At 37.9% G+C, this 19,332-nt stretch overlaps 1 protein-coding gene across 6 annotated transcripts in view; it reads left to right on the top strand.

Annotated features, from left to right (window-relative positions):
• The window catches only part of Rab30 (RAB30, member RAS oncogene family), a 120,413-nt gene extending 101,423 nt beyond the window's left edge, over positions 1–18,990 (top strand). For 5 of the 6 annotated variants that reach the window (XM_078046775.1, XM_078046774.1, XM_078046777.1 and 2 more), the window contains 4 exons: positions 2,632–2,732; positions 6,039–6,122; positions 11,846–12,029; positions 16,607–18,990. In XM_078046775.1, the coding sequence (XP_077902901.1) occupies positions 2,640–2,732; positions 6,039–6,122; positions 11,846–12,029; positions 16,607–16,857 (612 nt within the window). In that variant the 5' untranslated portion in view covers positions 2,632–2,639 and the 3' untranslated portion in view covers positions 16,858–18,990. Of the gene's footprint in view, positions 1–1,829; positions 2,409–2,631; positions 2,733–6,038; positions 6,123–11,845; positions 12,030–16,606 lie in introns of those variants that run through there. The other variant, XM_040285021.2, reaches the window with a different exon arrangement.
• The last annotated feature ends 342 nt before the right edge of the window (positions 18,991–19,332 follow it).

Here is a 19,332-nt window from a genome sequence, read left to right as displayed (position 1 = left end):
GCTGGAGGGAAGGAGAAAAGGGAAATCACATTTATAAAAATGCTTGTCCTCCCTCATTCAATTCATCACATCTTTCTTGAGGTCTTACTCTGAGCCAGGTATAGTGAGAGGCACTATCTAGTGGTTCAAAGATGTGGGTGCTGGAGACAGTTGTCTGGGTTTGAATCTCAACCTTACTAGTTAGCATCTGTGAAACCTCAGTGCCTTCTTATTTCATTTGCTTGTGCTGTAATTTAGAAATGTCAAGTGTCTACCCCATAGTTGTGATATTAGATGACTTTATATCCAGTGAGATGATGATGATGCTGCTGATGCTGATGATGATAATAAGTTGGGATCAGGGTGCAGTCTGCTTCATTACCCTCATGCTGCACAGTCATGAATGTGTCAGTAGTACTGAGGTGCTTATGGATGGGGATGAAATATGAGACAAGCAGTTAATAGTAAAGTGTGGTGGGTATTATCATAGGAGATGAAGAGGGTGTCAGGAGAACCTTCATATGGGGCCCAAGCTGCTCCCTGTCAAGTTAGAGAGGTAACTAGAGAAAGGGATGTTTCAGCTGAGACCTAAAGGGGAAGTAAAAGTTATCTGGACTAGGTGAGGGGATGGGAAATTAGGTCATGTGTTCTGGGCAGATGTATGTGTGAACATCTGAAGAGAAAATCAATCCCACAGTATTTAAGGAAGAGAAGAAATCCAGTGAGCTTCAAGTGTGGGTTATAAGGAGGCTGGTGAGAGATGAGGCCGGAAGTGAAGGAGGAAACCAGCTGATGGAAAACTTGTGAGTCAAGAAAAGGAGTTTGGATGACTAAGGGCCTGGTCCTGTCCTTGCTATTTCCATTCATTTCTTCACGCATCACTATTCTGTTATAAGTGATATAAGCTTCATTTTGTTAATAGGGAAGTTGAAGCTCTGGAAAATTGTCACTTAGAAAGCACAGGCAGGATTTGAACCTGGGTCTCTTCAGCTCCAAAGTTTTTTTGATGACACACATGCTCTTGGAACTTGAAGTCTGGTTGTTTTATGATTTCGGGCCCCCTTGGTTTTCCTTAATCTCAGTTTGCTCAGGTAATATACCTTAACACTGTATATTACCTGAGAATTCAGTCTCTGGACTGTAGAAACAAATGGAAATATACATAAAGGGCCACATAGTGCCAGACATATGGCCAGCACAAAGCACACTGCTTATGGACTCAGATTCTTACACCAAGAAAGATTTTCCTCCACAATTTAAGTGAACTGAGAACCCTATGAGCGGCCACCTGGGTGTTGGCTTGGTTGCCAGTCATCTTATCAAGAGCTAGTTAAGTCCACTGGATACCACTTTTGTATGCAGCGGATTTACTTCCCTAGCAATATTTGACAGGTTCAACCCCTGGGGCTCTTTTCTCTGCCTGCAGCCATTTGAGCTTTAGTTCCTGGTAGGAGTGACCTTGAGGCTTCTCAACTCTCTCAAGCACCCCAGGGGCTCATTGTCTATCCTTTGCCTCTCCCTCTAGAGTCTACTGGACCTATTCTATGATTTATTTAACTTTTTTGTTGTTAACTTTCCTTGGTTGGTTTTGAGGTGGCTCACCTCCCAGGTGATAGAGTACTATAGAAACAATAAGTAACTTGCTTTCACCAGGATAGGGTACCAAGGCTCTTACAGAGGTTGTTTTTAAAATCTTAAAAAAATGTCCTCTCAAGTAGACAGTTTACAGTATTCTTTTCAGCACAGTTGGAGAAACTAAGGCCTATACTTAAACAATATGCCCATTATATTTTCCTTCTATAGAGTAAAAATTTATGAAGGGTAACTCGGTCCCAGAGGGTGGGAATATAGAATTGAAAGACATAATCACTTCCCTCAAGGATGAGACAGATATTTGAATAACTGTGTATAGGAAGTGAAGTCTTAGGACAGAAGACTGGTGGAAGTGGTTTGCCTTATTTAAGTAAGATTAGTAAAAAATTCAGAGAGAAATAGCTATTTGCATTGGGCCTTGAAGGGCTTCATAATGTTGAAGGGAAGGCATCCCGACAGGGGAAACTCATAAATGCCAAAGCCCAGAAGAATGAAAAGATGGGCACTTCAGGGTCCCTTTAGCATCTGTGTGGTTGGAGAAAGTATATAGGAATGAGGTGGGGATCAGAGGACACTGGTAAGACCCCCAGGACTTGAAGGAGACCAAAAGGGTCCTTCACAGTTATAGTCCCTTCAGTCTCCTAGCTGCTAGTCCTTTTTTCCAGAGCCATGCACAATACATAAACATCCTTAAAGTTCTGGATGGACTCTCCTTTGTCCCTGTTTCTCTGCACCACTCCCTACTTGCCTGGTGATGTTTCTCTTATACTGAAAGAAAATGGATCTTATCACTGAGGACTTGTGACCTGACTGCTTGGAGGAATAAAGGTTACCAGGTGAAAGGACATCTGTCATTACTTTCTGTGGCATGACGTAGCTGGGAGGAATGAAGTCTATCTGTGACTAGACACCTGTGTTCCTCTCTCATTGGCAGGGTCACCAGAGGGGAACATTAAATTGCTCTTCAAATGAGTCAGTTTTCTTATTCCTGAGGAGAAGGGGCTGGTGCACCTTGGGTTCTCTGGGCCTTTCTCACTCTTGCCTGTATTTGCCTTGCAGCTGTGTAAATGAGTATGGAAGATTATGATTTCCTGTTCAAAATTGTTTTAATTGGCAACGCTGGTGTGGGGAAGACGTGCCTAGTCCGACGGTTCACTCAGGTAAGAGCACTCAGAAGCCCAGAGTGGGTTTTATCTGTCTAGCCTGACTTAGAGGAATCTTATGGATTGGGTGCCTGGTCCCAGGGCCAGCCTCTAGGCTGTGCATTCTTAACACACCCTTTGAAAGTGGTATCAGTTTTGTAGCCTAGGCTTTTTCTAAATCCCCTCAAGGGAGCTTTGCTGTGGGGGTCAATACCAACTCTCCCACACCTCTTTTTGTTTCCTTATATGAAAGGAGCAAGTGGTTTTGTTTTCAGTATGAAGTTTCAAAATTTATTGGATAAAAAATAGATTAGTTCTTAATAATCCAAAGGTGGAAATAAATTAATGCAAATTAAACCTCAAACTCCCTGCCTATGCCTCATTTCCTCCCAAGAAACTGTGTGAATCATTTTGGTTTAGAACCAAATATGCTGATTTTTCTAAACCTTATAAATGGGGATGAGATGAGAACAGTGAAGAACTCTCTGAACTGAATGTCCTTTCTGGTTTGAAGCCTTATCATATGACCTAAGTACAAGTTTCCTTTGGGGATGCCTTCTTGAAACTCACTAGCCAAGATTACATTCTGTTTTAAATTTGAAAATCAGAAATCATTCTAAAGTTGGCCTTTTGTGTTTTCCTATGAAAAGGAGAATGAAGCCTTTTTCTGGGCTATCATGCATTCAGCTTGTTTTTGCTAAAGTACACATTGGGAAAGTTAAGACTACCTCCTCTAAGGTCTAGGGCAACATGGTGCCATGGAAAGAGCACTGCTCATGCTGAAACACAGGTCCTTGTCCTAGTTCCTCCCCTTCCCAGGTCTCCCAGCTCTACATGAGGGAGCCCAATAAACTCTAAGGCCCCTTTCAGCTCTGAAGTCTGTGGAAAACTAGAGAGGCAGATTGGATAACACAAACAGCTTTATGGCTCAGAGTCACTTTGGAAATGTCAGGGTTTTTCCCATGATAAGAAACACAGAAAATAACTCATGCTTTTTACTAAGCCTTGGCCTGTGAAAGCAAAAGCAAAAAGCTAACAGGCATCTGGGGCTCAGTTAACCACCTTGGAGATACATTGAAACTCCAACTGGTTTTACATCTGTCTAACATTAGTAATCTTTTCTGCTTTTAAGAGAAGAACAAGACTGTGGAACTGCAAAGATACAGATAAACTTTCAATCCCTTTATCAAAAGTTCCCTTGACCTTGTTTCATTACTGAAAGGTCAGAGATTCAATTCAGTCCTCTCATTTTACAGATGAAAACCTTAGATGTAGAGGGAGTGAATGACATGCTTATGATCTCACATCATACTAGTGACAAGAATGGGATTAGAATTTGGGTCTCTTAGTTCTCAGCCTGATATTTCTATGTCCTGTGGGTTCTAACCTCTGAGATCATTCTCTTTAAAAACACAAACCCTATCATTGAAGGTGAAAATGCTTTCCTTCTTGAACAATAATTTTTACCAACAAGCACATTTTTCTTTTCTGTCTACTTATTATCCACCCAGTCCCTCAACTACCCCCAAAGTTCATATTTCATAGACAAGCTTGTTTGTTATTTAGTAAGCAGTTAAAATGAATTGGATTCAGCTGTTTTTGAGACATGAAGGGTTAGGAAACAAAGTGGTGGGGAAAAGCACTGGGAAGGATTTTTTTTTTGGCATTTGTTAGGCTGCAAAACAGCTGGAGCTATAAACTTGAAGCTTGGCAACCTTGTATCTGAGCCAAGCTAAAGTAGAAGAAAATTGATTCAATATTTGTAAGTAAAGTTATGAATGTTTATATTTACATTTTTTTGCAGAAACGCAATGGAACATTTTCTTTTGGTTTGAAACTCAGCCTTTTAAGTTCAAACTTTAATTAAGGAGCTCTTGTCAGGAAATGGACTTAATTAGAGATTCCCCAGTCTTAGATGTCAGAGCTAATAAAGTCCATTTTGCTTTAATTTCTGGACATTCTAGAATATGGATGAATAAGCGGGGAGAGACTAGATATAGAGTTCTTTCCTGATAGAATTCCTTGCTACCCACAACTTCCTCTCTAAGCTTACAGGAAATATTATACAATAGTAAATTACATTATGCATGTAATTTTGCTAATATCCTATCCTCTGGAAACTGCTAATATCCTATCCTCTGGAAACTGCTATATTTCCAGTTTGAGGTAAAGCTCATCAGATTCAAGGCCCAGAGACGGAGGGTGGTTGGTCTGAGGTCACCTGGAGATCCTAAGTCTGCTGCCTCCTGGTTTAATGGTTTATATCTTTCCCATCCCCATTCCCCTTCCTTTTATTCCCCTTTGTCTAATGCAATGAATTTCTAGTCTTCTCCCCCTGCCTTATTGTATGTTTCCGTATATCAGAAAGAACATTTGGCCTTGTTTTTTTTGGGATTGGCTTATTTCACTTTGCAAGATAGTCTCCACTTCTGTCTATTTACTATAATTTCATTCTTCTTTATGACTAACTAATGTTCAGTTATATATATATATATATATATATATATATGAATATTTTCTTTGTCCATTCATCTGTTGAAGGGCATCTAGGTTGGTTCCACAGCTTAGCTATTGTGAATTGAGCTGCTATAAACATTGATGTGGCTGTATCACTACAGTATGCTATTTTAAGTCCTTTGGATATATACCAAGGAGTGGGGTAATTGGATCAAATTTTCTGAGGAATCTCCATAATCCTTTCCAGAGTAGTTGCACCAATTTGTAGTCCCACCAGCAATATATGAATATAAGTTTTCCCCCCACATCCTTGTCAATATTTATTGTTACTTGTTTTCTTGATAATTGCCATTCTGCCTGGAGTGAGGTGAAATCTCAGTGTAGTTTTAATTTGCATTTCTCTAATTGCTAGAGATGTTGAACATTTTTTTCATATATTTGTTGACCAATCATGATAACTAGTTTTGAGCTTCCTTGATTTTGCCTATTCATTTCTCCCCATTCTAACAATCTTAGTCTCATTCCAGTGGCTCCCTGGATTTTTCTTTTTCTTTATTAAAATCAGGTTTCCCCCACTGCCTTTTCCTGATTCTCCCCCTTCACCCTCTGTCAACCCATTTCTTTGATCCACCTTCTGTTTCTGCTTCTGTCAGGATTTCTGTATCCCAAGTTCTCCCTTCTCCCTTCCTCTTAAAACATACATACAATGTTAAATTAAACAGGGCTTCCATGAGACCAGCCGACATTCTTTTTTCTACCAATTAGCTCAACCAAAGGAGAGCCTGGTACTGGTAATATGAAATGTAAGAAGTATTTCATTTACCTGAAGGATGGGCATAACTGTTGTTTCAATTATTTGTTCTTTAGGGTCTTTTCCCCCCAGGTCAAGGAGCAACAATTGGAGTTGATTTTATGATTAAGACAGTGGAGATTAATGGTGAAAAAGTAAAGGTAAGAAGCTAAATGTTCAACTTGTCTTTTGTGTGCTGTGTGTAAGCTTAGGGGAAGTTGTGTAGTCATGTTTTTATAACATTTATTAAATCTCCCAAAAGCCAGGTGTGATGATACATGCCTGTAATTCCAGCTACTTGGGAGGCTAAGGCAGGAGGATTAGCAATTTAGCAAAACCTATTTCTAAATTAAAAAAAAAAAAAGCCTGGGGATGTAGCTCAGTAGTAAAGTACCTGTGGGTTTTATCCGCAGTGGGGGAAAAATCTGATTGAAACCGACATTGAAAACAGTATATTCAGCTATGACACTTATTTCTAGTCCCTTTGTGGGAGGAGGAAGGGATTTTAGATGATATTTTTACAGATTAGAACAGAAAAAAGGGCTAAAGCAAGTTTGTCCTATCTTCTGTCATATCAGAAGTGATATAACAACAAGAAATTTCTTTTTGGATTTCATGAGTTGAACCAATAAACTATGCTGCCTCCTATAATAGCAGGTCCATGAAAAATTTCATTTTAGGTAATGAAGCCATATTAGTCGCTTATTAAAAACTATCCTATCTCCCATGAGGGGTTCAAGAAAGAATCCATGATCTCTACCCTATTCTCTATTTGGTGACTTCTGGGTAGCTTGATATACCTGAAAGAAGTATGGTATTTCCAGTAACAGGAGAAGAGAGATTGTGTTCTTGAGTACCTATTATGTGCCGGTGCTTTTGCTAGGTGCTTTTACATGTGTTTTTATAGTTACCTTAATTTTTACTATAAATTCTGTGAGGTAAGTGGCATCATTCTTGTTTTACAGACTTCAAAAAAAGATAGGTGACTTACTTATGCATGGCTGTCTAGTCAGGAAGGGAAATGGAGGATTTGAACCTGTTCTGCCTCCCTGCCATCTCCCCTGTTATGGGATAAGAGGGGAATGAAGCTACAAAAGGCTCATCACCTTGGAGCAAGGAAAGGAAGGTGATGGAAATAAATATGAAATGAGACTAAATTACATGAAAAGAGGATAAAGATATTGATCTTAGGCACTGTGTTCTACCTGCCATTCATTTATCGAAATTCCATTATCAGGTTTTTTAGAGGTGAGTCCCATGGAAGGAAGTAATAAATCCAGCCATAAGCAGCTCAATGATGAAAGCTGGCATCAGACTTCTAGCTAGATCCCAACCTAAGCATTCCAAATTTGGGTCCATGTTATTTGCATCCACCTCCTCCATTTGAGAGCCTTGGGAAGGGCATAGAAGGTCCATAATGTTTTTGCAGCATTTCATAGATACTTGCCATCACAAATAATTTATAGGCTGAGGCCTCTGAGTGTATAACAGAAGCTTTCCTGGTATGTCTTCCAGCCCTGAATCAAAATGGGTCTTCACTGCAGAAACATCTACAAATACAATAGTGAATGGAGAGCTCAGGGTGCTGGAAGATAACTGGAAGGTGTGAAATCCATGTAAATGCCAACCAGAAAGTCAGGAAAATAGTGTTTGGGGTGAGAAGAAGGAACTAGGGTGTGGGGACAGGAATGAGACAGGAGTGTGCTCTAGAGGCATTAGTGGAAAGAGCCTTTTATTGCTTTCTATTGTTCCAGCAGAGATGGGGTAGTTGCCAACTGGAGTCATGTAAGGATAACTACTGTTTCATGCATTTTACTTCCAGATGTCTGAGTTTCCCATTTATACATTGTATACGTGAGTTCATTTGTTTGACCATAGTACCTACCTATGGCAAACACTGGGCAGAAATAAGGGTGAATAAGAAATGGTCCCTAGGGTTAAAGAAGCAGCTTATTTTTGTCCCCCCTACATCTCTAGGCTTAGGTATTCCATTTATTCTACTTTCTGAAAACCATAGCCTCATTTTTAAGAGCTTACTACATTTCTAGAGTTCATCATTTTATGGTGACTGACTCCACCACAAGACCACAGGTTCCCTAAGAACAAGGTTTGTGTCTTATTCATCTTTGTATTTAAAGGGCAGTTCCTGTCCCTAATACTTCTTTCAGGGTTCTGTAACTTTATAAAAAAAAATGAGAGTAGGCTAATCCTCTAAATCCAGGTCAAATCAATTAAATTTTTTTTTAGTTGTAAATGGACACAATACCTTTATTTTATTTATTTATTTTTATGTGGTGCTGAGGATCGAACCCAGTGCCTCACACATGCAGGGCAAGCACTCCGCCACTGGACTACAGCCCCAGCCCTCAAATCAATCCTCCTGTGATTTTTTTCTAACCCAGTATATTGACTCAAGATATGAAATCACTACATTCATTCTTATTAATTCAAGGGCCTCATTAATGTGTGGATATAGGAGAAATAACCTGTTATTAGAAGGAAACAGTGTCTGTCTTATTGTCATACTTGTTGACATTTATTGAGTCCCTCTTCTTGGTGATGTTTTAGTGTCTTTTTGCTAGTACTTTGTAGGCTTTCTCAGAACCCTGTAAAATCAGTGGAAAAGAAAATTCACTATCAGTTGGTGCAGCATCACCCACTCAGCAAGTGGCAGGACCGTGAATCAGGTTCTCTCTTCTGACTTCAGCCCCCTTGTCCCTCCGTATTAGTACCAGTCTTTCAGGAATGGCTTCCAGACTGAAAGTGGGAAATAGGAGGTATTAGAAATATTCTTGTAGCTACTGAGAATACATGCTAAATCACTGGAGGTAAAGTTAAGGAAGAGGCCCTTCTTTTAAAGTAGAATGTATCACGAAAGTGACCTCAGGCAGAAAATAGAATTAAAACATTTGTAGCTCACTGACATGGGTACTTAAAAATGGCTAAAATGATAAATTTTCTTTTGTATATTTAAGCATAATAAAAAATTGGAATACAGAGTTTTCTCTTATACATTGAATTTTTTGCTTATTATAAATTAATGAGTAGTAAGCAAAACTCTAAGCTTTGTTTAAAACGTTTAAACCTTGGTTATGATAGAAAATTTGCTATATTTCTCTTTAATTAGATCTATATTGCATAGATAGGCAACTCATAAAAGTATTGATTCCTTCAGCTCCTCGTCCATCCACCCATGTTATAGTATGTGCTTTATGCTTAGCACTATGGTAGGTAAATCTTTGTCCACTAAAAACTTACTATCATCTGGCTCTGATAACATTTTATTTGTGGAATCTTCTTTTATATCCCACCAATCTTTTAAGGAGAATTAATAAATCCCTCCTTTGTGATTCCACAAACCTTCGTTCATTTAGTTAATCTTCATTCAAATGTGTCCCCCTCTACTGTTTTAGGAAGGCACTTGGGGGTATGAGGTCAAATGGGAAATACCCTTGGTCCTCAAAGAACTCAGTCTAGTAAGGGAGACAGACTAGTAAACCAAGGACAACATTGCATTATTGTGACAGTGAGACAGTAGAGGTTAAGTGGTATGCAAGGAAGAGTAGACAGTGGAGCAGACCCATGCTAGAGGTGAGTGGTTAGAAAATCCATGGCTGCAATACTGAAAATATATTGACAGGCATGAGACTAACATTAGGAGAAACCATCTTTCTGGTACCTTTATAATGGAACATATCACATTGTATGTTAGTTAATTAACTATGGATTTGGCTTCTTTATAGACTGAGCTATTTGAGATGGGGGTTGTGTTTTATCTTGTATCCTCCTGTGCCTAATGCAGTGCCCTGCCTAGGTTAATGTCCTGTAAATGCTGAAATAAGGCAAGTGGATTGCAGAGATGAAACCAAGTTGAGTGATAAAGACAGTGAGAGTATGAACACCCTTAATAATCAACTATCAGGCTAGAAGTAGGGAGCCCCCTTTGAGAAAATAACATATATCTTGGCAAGGTCATAAAATCATTATTCCAGAAAAATGCTCAAAGCTGTTCCCAAGATGTGCCAGTCATGAGAACATACTGATTTCTTAAGACTGACAGCATCTAAATCCAATCACAAGTGTTTTAGAGGCTCATTGTAGCTTTAAAACAATTGTCTGCTATTCTAAGTACATCCTAGCAGAAAGGAACCATATCCCTAGGTTTGAGGCAGAGAAGAGAAATAACTTTGTCCCAACAAAAACTAACTCCATCTGTATGTTTGCCTTTAGCTTACACAGACTTTCATGTATATCAAAGAGTAGCTGTCACTTCAAATCAAAGGAGAGTCTGTGCTGAAGATTACTACTAGACAGAGACTACTAGTCACCCATCTGTCTCACCGACTTTGGGGGCTGGGGATGTAGCTCAAGCAGTAGTGCGCTTGCCTGGCATGCGTGCGGCCCGGGTTCGATCCTCAGCACCACATACAAACAAAGATGTTGTGTCCGCCAAAAACTAAAAAATAAATATTAAAAATTCTCTCTCTTTTCCTCTCTCTCTCTCTCTCTCTCTCTCTCTCTCTCTCTCTCTCTCTCTCTCTCTCTCTTTCTCTCTCTTTAAAAAAAAAAACAACTTTGGATACAGAGGTACATTTAAATTAGTCTGCAGTGGCAAAGATGGCGTGGTCCCTGTCATGAAGTTTTGAGTCAAGTGGGGAATAGAGCTACTAAATTATTAGATGATCCAATGTGTCAGGTGCCACTGGGGAGATTGGGAGTGGAGGATGGGGTACCTGACCTATTCTGTAGATTGGAGAGGCCTTCCCTGAAGTGGTGTTAAGATGGTAAATACGAATTGGTGTGAACATACTTTATATACAGAGATATGAAAAATTGTGCTCTATATGTGTAGTGAGAATTGTAATGCATTCCACTGCTGTCATATATTTAAAAAATAAAATCAATAAAAGATTTTAAAAATAAAATAAAATTGAAATATTAACACACAAAAAAGGTGGTAAATACACTTGTGACCTGCGAAATGTATACAGTCAGAAGGGATTACTGTTGTGTTAACATTATTTCTCAAGGCCCTGTGATTTGCTATATACTCAGCAGTCTCTCTGGAAAACAGGTTTCTTCTAATCCTTGCCTGCTATGTGCAGAGAATCAAGGGAACTATTCGGCCTTTTTTTATTTGGTTATTAAAACCATCCATTATTAGGTTTTAGAACTAGTAGATGAATTTAGAAAATGTGAACTTCCAGCAGGTTGTTTATTTTCAATCCCTTTGTACAAAGAAACAACAAATACCCAAAGAAATTAAGTGACTTGCCTAAGGTCATAGAGCTTAAAAGTGGTAGAAGGAAAATTTTTGTCTGCCATGGCATGGTCCTGTTTTCATTAACAAAGATAATACATTAATATGTTCTGGAAAGAGTGGTGAGGTTGGATTTTTTTCCCCCATCTCTGCTGACTGAAATACCAATAGCCACAGAATGACAGCTTACCCAGTATAGCAGCATGGAGCCTGGGACCATAATGCCTTGTTGAGCTTTGAAACACCAAGCAAGTGATTATACTCTATGTTCATGTTTCCTCTTGTGAGAAAGCATATCCTACCTTATAGGATTATCATGAAGATCGAGTAACTGCATACAAAGTGCATAAATAGAGCTTCGAACATACTCAAAGTTTTTTTAAACAAAGAGGGAACTCTTAATAGCATAGAAAACAATAACAAACAAACAAACAAAATAACCTCCTCTTTCTAACCAGAAACACCTAACAACATTAATAACAACAAATTGTAAGTGCTTTCTTTATGGCAGAAAATGACCATGAAATTATCTGGGAGAAGATATCCTCATTTCCAAGGTAAAGCAAGCTAATACTCTCTTATTTTCTACTTCTCCAACCTGCTTCTTCTGTTATGCCTTTACAGCTCCAGATCTGGGACACTGCAGGTCAGGAGAGATTTCGTTCTATTACACAGAGTTATTACCGAAGTGCTAATGCCTTGATCCTTACCTATGACATTACCTGTGAGGAATCCTTCCGTTGCCTTCCTGAGTGGCTGCGGGAGATAGAACAATATGCCAGCAACAAGGTCATCACTGTTTTAGTGGGTAAGTAAGCATAAATGAGGAGGGAAAGTGATTTGTGGGCATCAGAAAATTTATAATCACATACGGCTTATGCCTTGCTATCTTCCAAGAATGTAATCTCTCTCTTTTTTTTTTTTAAATTTATTAGTTAGAGATGGACCTTTATTTATTTGTTTGTTTATACATGGTGCTGAGAATCGAACTCAGTGCATCACACGTGCTAGGCAAGTATTCTATCACTGAGCCACAACCCCAGCCCACAAGTCTCTAGCTAGATAAGTCATGCAACCAACATTAGTTCATCTGTAATTGAAGAGAGAAAAAAAATCAGTTCTATCCCATCATGATAGTTTAGGAAATAAGGTAGAAAACATTACTGATTTCTCTGGGCTCTAGGGGAGAAGCTGGGTGGTCACAAAAGTTATGTGGGCTGCTATACATTTTTTAAAAACCTAGTTACAAGGTGGTAGAAACTGCTAGTATAAAAAGGGGAAAAAATGTTTTTTTTTGGCGGGTACTGGGGATTGAACCCAGGTGCACTTAACTACTGAGCCACATCCCCAGCCCACTGAGCCACATCCCCAGCCCGTTTTTATACTTTTTATTTAGAGACGGGGTCTCACTGAGTTGCTTAGGGCCTTGCTAAATTGCTTTGAACAATTTGATTTGAACAAACTTACCAAAAAAATTATAAATTAGGAAAATTTAAACATTGAATTTTTGAGGCTACTAAGGGTTGTTTATTGTTTTAGGTGTGAAAATGACATTGTAGTTCAGGTTTTTTTTTTAATCTTATCAAAGTCACATACTGATATTGTAAGGTAAGCTGGCTTTGAACTTGTGATCCTCCTGCCTCAGCTTCCTGAGCTGTTGGGATTACAGGTATGTGTCACCGCACCCATCTAAAATATCTCTTCTAAGGTGATAATAAATAATTGCTCCAATAATGAATTTATTATCTAAAATACTTTCATTAATTTTTTTTTTCTTTCTTAAATTTTTGCCGATTTGAGAAATTCTGTTTCAGAAACCGTCCACTAAGGGAAAAATGCTGCAGTTTGTTTCATTTTGTAGGAAGACAACCTCTGTCTAGCATGGGGAAAACCAGAAACCAACCCTTGCTTTTTTGTGGTGACAAACATACTCATTAAAAATGGAATTACAGTAAAAACCAGATCACTAAAAACTCCTAGTTGTGATGAAAAGTTTTAATAATTGTATGGTTGTAAATGTTTTCCTTTGGGGAAGGAATTGCTGTATAGTTTAACAAGACCCGACTTTAAAAAAAAATGCGTAAGGAACTTCTGAAACATTAAGTCACAAATTATAGCTAACAGTACACTAAGTAAACTTTTTATAACAAGCATTATAACTGGTAGATGCCAGGAATCATATTAGGAACTTTACATGTCATGATCCCAGATTTGTAAGTTAGGAAGTAAAGGCTCAGTGATGTGAAATTCTTTGTCCAAGGTCACATTGTGTACCATGTTGCTTTGTAACAAGTTGCTGGACTTTTCCTTCAGGCTGCTATTTAAGTACCTGCCTCTTTATGAGCTAGTGTTCCAAGCCCACTACTGAAAACACTTGTGTACAGTGGTAAGCCCTTGCCATAAAGTGTTTGAAAGCCTGTAGCTCTGGACCTGTGTTTTCTGTGTTCCACAGAAAGCCCTTTCTAGAGAAAGCCCTCAAATTCAAGCATTACTTCCTGGGATTTTATCAAAAAAAGTTAAATGGAAATTTGAGGAGAGGTAAGTTAGTTCAATATGAAAGGGATTGGCTTTAAAATTTTTTGGTATTGAAATTTCAAACATAAGCAAATCAGAGAAATCAGTATACACAATCCCATGAATATATCTCTCAATTTCAGAAAGTATCACCTAACTCATGGCCAATCTTATTTATCTATTCCCTATCTGTTCTGTCCATTCTTTCCACGCAGATTATTTTGAAGAAGTCTCAAATTTTTGCATTACCTTACAATATCAGTATGTGACTTTGATAAGATTTTTTTTAAAAAAAAACTGAGCTACAATGTCATTTTCACACCTAAAACAATTAACAATCCCTTAGTAGCCTCAAAAATTCAATGTTCAAATATTCCTAATTTTTTTGGTAAGTTTGTTCAAATCAAATCCAAATCCCTATCCCTATACTTTATTGCTGTCTTTTAATTCTCCCTTTATCTATAAGTTCCATTGCCATTTCTTTTTCTCTTGGAATTTATCACTAAAGCATTTGTCCTATAGAGTTAATAAGGATCAGTTGTTTTCTTTGTGGTGTCATTTGACATGTCCCTTATTCACCTGCATTTCTCACAGATTTGTAAATAAATCTAGAGGCCTGATGAGATTTATTTGTTTTAGGGGATTTTTTTTTGAGCAAAAATACCCCATATATGATATTTCAGGTATAGTTCTTCTAGTATAAGAAAGAAGAACATCTGATTTTTAAAAAAATTCACTGCTTTTCAGGGTAATAAGTTCATTCCCTAGGACCTTTGATTAACTATTGAAATTTGTTTATATTTTTAATAGAATATGAACCTGTGGACTTAATATATTTAGTATATTCTACTACTTTGCAATTATTATTGATTCTCCAATTATTACTGATTGTTCAAATTTTAAGGTGGAAATTGCTTCAAATGAATTCCTGAAATCTTTTGATATGACCCTAGGAATTCTTTAATAATTTTTTTGCTTTCTAGAATGACAAGTATTCCAGGTAAATCCATGCATTTTTCTGCCCCAGACCTCATTTGTTCAAGAAATAGTTTCTTTTTAATGGTAAGTTTCTATTTATAGGCCACACCACAATCTACATATTAGGAGTTCCCCTTATTGGTAGGTTGGCCATTCTTTTTAGGCTTTTCAGTGGGCAGGGCTGATATGTGTGTGTGCATATGTTGGATTCTGTACCATGCACAAGAGGGTTGTCTTACTAGGCTCTACTAAATATTCTGACAAGACTCTCATAAGTTCCACTTGGCATTGTATTCACTTACATTATGGCTTACGGGCAGGTCAGCATTAGGCATACCTTTTCAGTGAAAGGAGTTCTCATAGTAGTCCACACAGCTTTCCAGGACTCTCCCTGCACTTGGACAATTCAAGTGTCAGAAAACAAGGCTCAATTCAGACAAGTGAGGAATCTGCCTGGCCTAAAAGTCTCAGTGCCCCATAGGAGCCATCTTGTTTTATAACAACTATACAAGCTTGATTTTTAGGACAGAATCAGCACACTCAGGAAGCCAAGTTATGGCATTCCAGTAGGTCTTTATAATTCATACACAGAATTCCCAGGTCAGAGTGATTTATCAATTGGGTCATTTAAGAGATGTTGCCAGGTAAAATAGTTGACATCATCTTTATCAAATTTCCTGGAGAGTAGGTGTTGAAAACATCTGTTATCTTTTAAAAGATAAAATACATCATGAATTATTCATACTGAAACTTCCACTTATAATACAGGATTGCAGAAATTTTACTAAACTTCATTAATCTTATATCTGTATTTTTTCCTTCTTGTGACAAAAATTCTAGTTCCCAGTGATACTAGAATAATTACTTATTTGCTTTATCCCGTAATATACATATAGCAGCCTCATAGTAACAGTAGCAGCACTGCCACTGACAAAATGATTAGTGGAACTGTTAGAGAGTTTTTCCTTTATTTTTTTTTTAATTTATTTTTTTAAAGAGAGAGTGAGAGAGGAGAGAGAGAGACAGAGAGAATTTTTTTTTAATATTTATTTTTTAGTTCTCGGCGGACACAACATCTTTGTTGGTATGTGGTGCTGAGGATCGAACCTGGGCCGCACGCATGCCAGGCAAGCGCGCTACCACTTGAGCCACATCCCCAGCCCCGAGTTTTTCCTTTAATTCTTTGTCTTCAGCATGTATACCTAAGGATGTATGGTTAAATTACCATATGTTACACTTACTTGAAATAGTTGTGTGTGGTTATACCACTACATGGAAGCCATCTTTGTTTAATTTTGCTTTCAATTTTAGGGATTATACTTTGTATTAATTGTATAATTTTAAATGTGTAAATATGAAAAACACTTGTAAGTTTCTGAAGTCAAAACTATAAAACAAAGTATATTCAGAGAGGCCTGACTTCTATTCCTATCCTCTCAACCCTGTTTTTATTTTCTTTTAAATAGGTAACCATTATCTTTTAAATTAAGATGTGTGTTTTATATATATTCATATTCTTCCCTTTTTCTTAGTTGTAAATTATATTTTTCTGCTCGGCCTTTTTTGCTTAATATATCCTAGTGTCCTCATTTCATGGTAATATATAGAAATATTCCTAATGGCTTTTTACAGGGGCAGATATTCCACTGTGTGGATGTACAGTCTTACCTAGCCAGTACCCTACTAATGGACATTGGGGTTGTTTCCAGTTCTTTGTCATTATAAATAGTGCTAATATTTTAAAAGAAACATTCCAGTAATGACAGTCACATTTGCTTTGCTTTACTAGCCCATCTGTCTGGCTTGACTTCAGATCTGGAAGTTAATTTTTATGCTTCTGAGCTGGCAGAAAGTCAAGTGTTGATTCTTTCTTTGATCATACCACTGTTATAGGAAACAAGATTGACCTGGCTGAAAGGAGAGAGGTCTCCCAGCAGAGAGCAGAAGAATTCTCAGAAGCTCAGGACATGTATTATCTGGAGACTTCAGCCAAGGAATCTGATAATGTGGAGAAACTCTTCCTTGACTTAGCATGCCGACTTATCAGCGAAGCCAGACAGAACACACTGGTGAACAATGTATCTTCACCCCTCCCTGGAGAAGGGAAAAGCATCAGCTATTTGACTTGTTGTAATTTCAACTAACAGCTGAGGCAAGGAGAAGCAAAAGGAATCAGCAGCTGCCCCGATGGGCCACGAGTTGCTGGGGAGATCAGACGATGACTGTGGCTCCTGGTCTGGGACCCTCTGACTCCTGTGGGCTCCTGAGCTTACAAAGCATGGCAGGCCAAGGGCCTCGTCCACAGGCCAGCATTAGCAGAACACATAACGGTTTCATCCTTTTGCAGTCTGGAGTTAGAGTGAGAAGAAAATTGCACTAGGCGCTCCATGATCTGCAGAGCATGTTGCTTTTGTTTTTTTTAAAAAGCAAGTAAAAGCGCATTCCTGAACACAGTCTAGGGGGAAGCGTACTATAGAGATTCCTCCTGTACATCAGTAAGCGCATGTGGGGGCTGTTCTTTAGGGCTTCAATGATGATATTCTGGTGGCCCTGGTTTTCTTGTCTACCAGGTAAACCAAAACTGGGAAGGCCAAGTACTCTCTGTGGTGTGTAATGATGACCCCATGGAGATTCTGAAAAGTGTTATTTCTTTTGTCCACAGGCACTTTCAAGAACTTTCGGATGTAAAAATTATATGAAACCTTTACCCATGACCAACAAAAACAATCATTGTTTTAATTATATGTAAGCTCCATGACTCCTTTTGGTGCTAATGATTCTGCTATTTCACAGACCAAACATTTTAGTACATTGATGTCCTTAAATGTATTACACAGAAATAAAAAAAAAAAAATGGGGGAATTCCATGAATCGGCACTCTTTTTCAAAGTCTCATTACTATCTTTTCTAGAATGAATTTCTAGGAAGAGAATACTTTTTCTTTCATGTTCCCCTTCAAATCTCTAAATTTTCTTCTCTAATCTTTCCTGCCCTTTAAGTAAAAGTTTGAAAATTAAAAAAATATAAATGACTGATGATATTCTACTATAAAAGATAATTTCTTAGACATTACTAATAGTGTGAGAAAACAGACAAGATATGACCAAAATACTGTGGATTAATGGACTGCAGAACAGGATTCCAAGCAGAGCACAGTCCTTGATAACAGGTCACATCTTTTACTTTCTGGTACTATCCTTCTTGGACAAACCAAGGCTTAGGATTTTTGTAGATATTTTTAGCAAAAGTACGAGTAGCAACAGATGAAAAGCCTCACAAATCATTTTTGTATCTTTAATAACCTTAAAAAAATTCTGCTATGGAAGCAGGTTGAGCTGTCATTTATCATCTCTTTATAATAAGGTTACTCTCAGACTCATGAAACTTCCTGTTTCTTTCTCTTTTCCTCTCTGTCTTGGTCTCCCCTTTTGGTCCTCTTTTTCTTCCTTCCTGATATGCATGTGTTACTCCTCCAATTCAAAGGAGGTATATATGCCTTTACTTAGCCAGTTTTAAAAGAGGACTCAAAATGCAAGATGTGCTGCTTAATCTGTGTTGCTGTTTCTTCAGTGCCATACTTTGATACTTTCCAATTTGTTCACTGATATAAATGCAAATTGGGAAAGTAATTAAACCTGAATGCTATTGATGCTGTCAGATGTTTCTGCAGCTTGCTGCTTAGCATATCTGATTGATGCTAAGTAATGGAATAAGGGTATGACATGTAATTCTGCTGTTGCTGGAGATGGTAACAATCTCGGTCCTGATATGTTGATGTTTGAAAGCTATTTAATTATAAAGAAATGAGTCATGTAGAACACAGTATTGATAAAGCATTTTTAGCATTTCTCTATCAGGTTTCAGCATGACCAATCTCTTGCACATAGAATTACATATATCATTAAGAGACTGATTCTTCTGATTGGCCTCACTGTGTTTTTCATGATTCTATGGGAAAGAAGAGCAGATCCCAGAAGCTTGAACTTTCTTTTAGAATCTGTCTCTACAGAAGAAAAAAAAACTTTAATAAAAACTCAAATTATTTATAATTATTGCCTTTCCCTCCTCATCTTTTCCACTAAGTCAGCAATTAAAGTATCAAAAAATAAGTTAATCAAGGTGGGCAGAACCTATTTTTTAAACTGCAAGATAATGTTCCTAAATCTGGATTTATTACTTTTTTGTTGGCAAAATTCCAATGTCCCCAGCATGTGATGACCCGGCTTCATCTCACAGTAGCAAGTATGTTAAAAATAAAGTTGCTTTGCAAACTTAAAGGGCTTTGTTGGATTGGACTAATTTAGTTCCAAAATGACAGCTTCTTGGGCCACATTTGTATTATGGAAATCTTATTCCCTAGGGTTTGGTTAAACCTCTCCATATACCATTGGTCAGACTCAGAATGAGATTAGAGTGTTTTCTTGGCCTTTTTTCTTTCTTGGTACCTTCTAGTCTTCTGTAGCTTATAGTCACCCATCCATGGCCTGTCAACAGGGACACATGAGAATGTGGGGCTTTGTTTTTCTTAGTTCTGTGAATTTCAGATTAGGCCTTATGGACATTTGTCCACCAATGTATCTCAAGTTTGAGAATAAGCTCTGACAGGTGCAATAAATATC

This window comes from Ictidomys tridecemlineatus, chromosome 4 (assembly GCF_052094955.1).
Source record: "Ictidomys tridecemlineatus isolate mIctTri1 chromosome 4, mIctTri1.hap1, whole genome shotgun sequence".
Taxonomy (NCBI): Eukaryota; Metazoa; Chordata; class Mammalia; order Rodentia; family Sciuridae; genus Ictidomys; species Ictidomys tridecemlineatus.
Note: the sequence above shows the minus strand (reverse complement) of the source record. Positions and strands in the feature narration are given on the sequence as shown.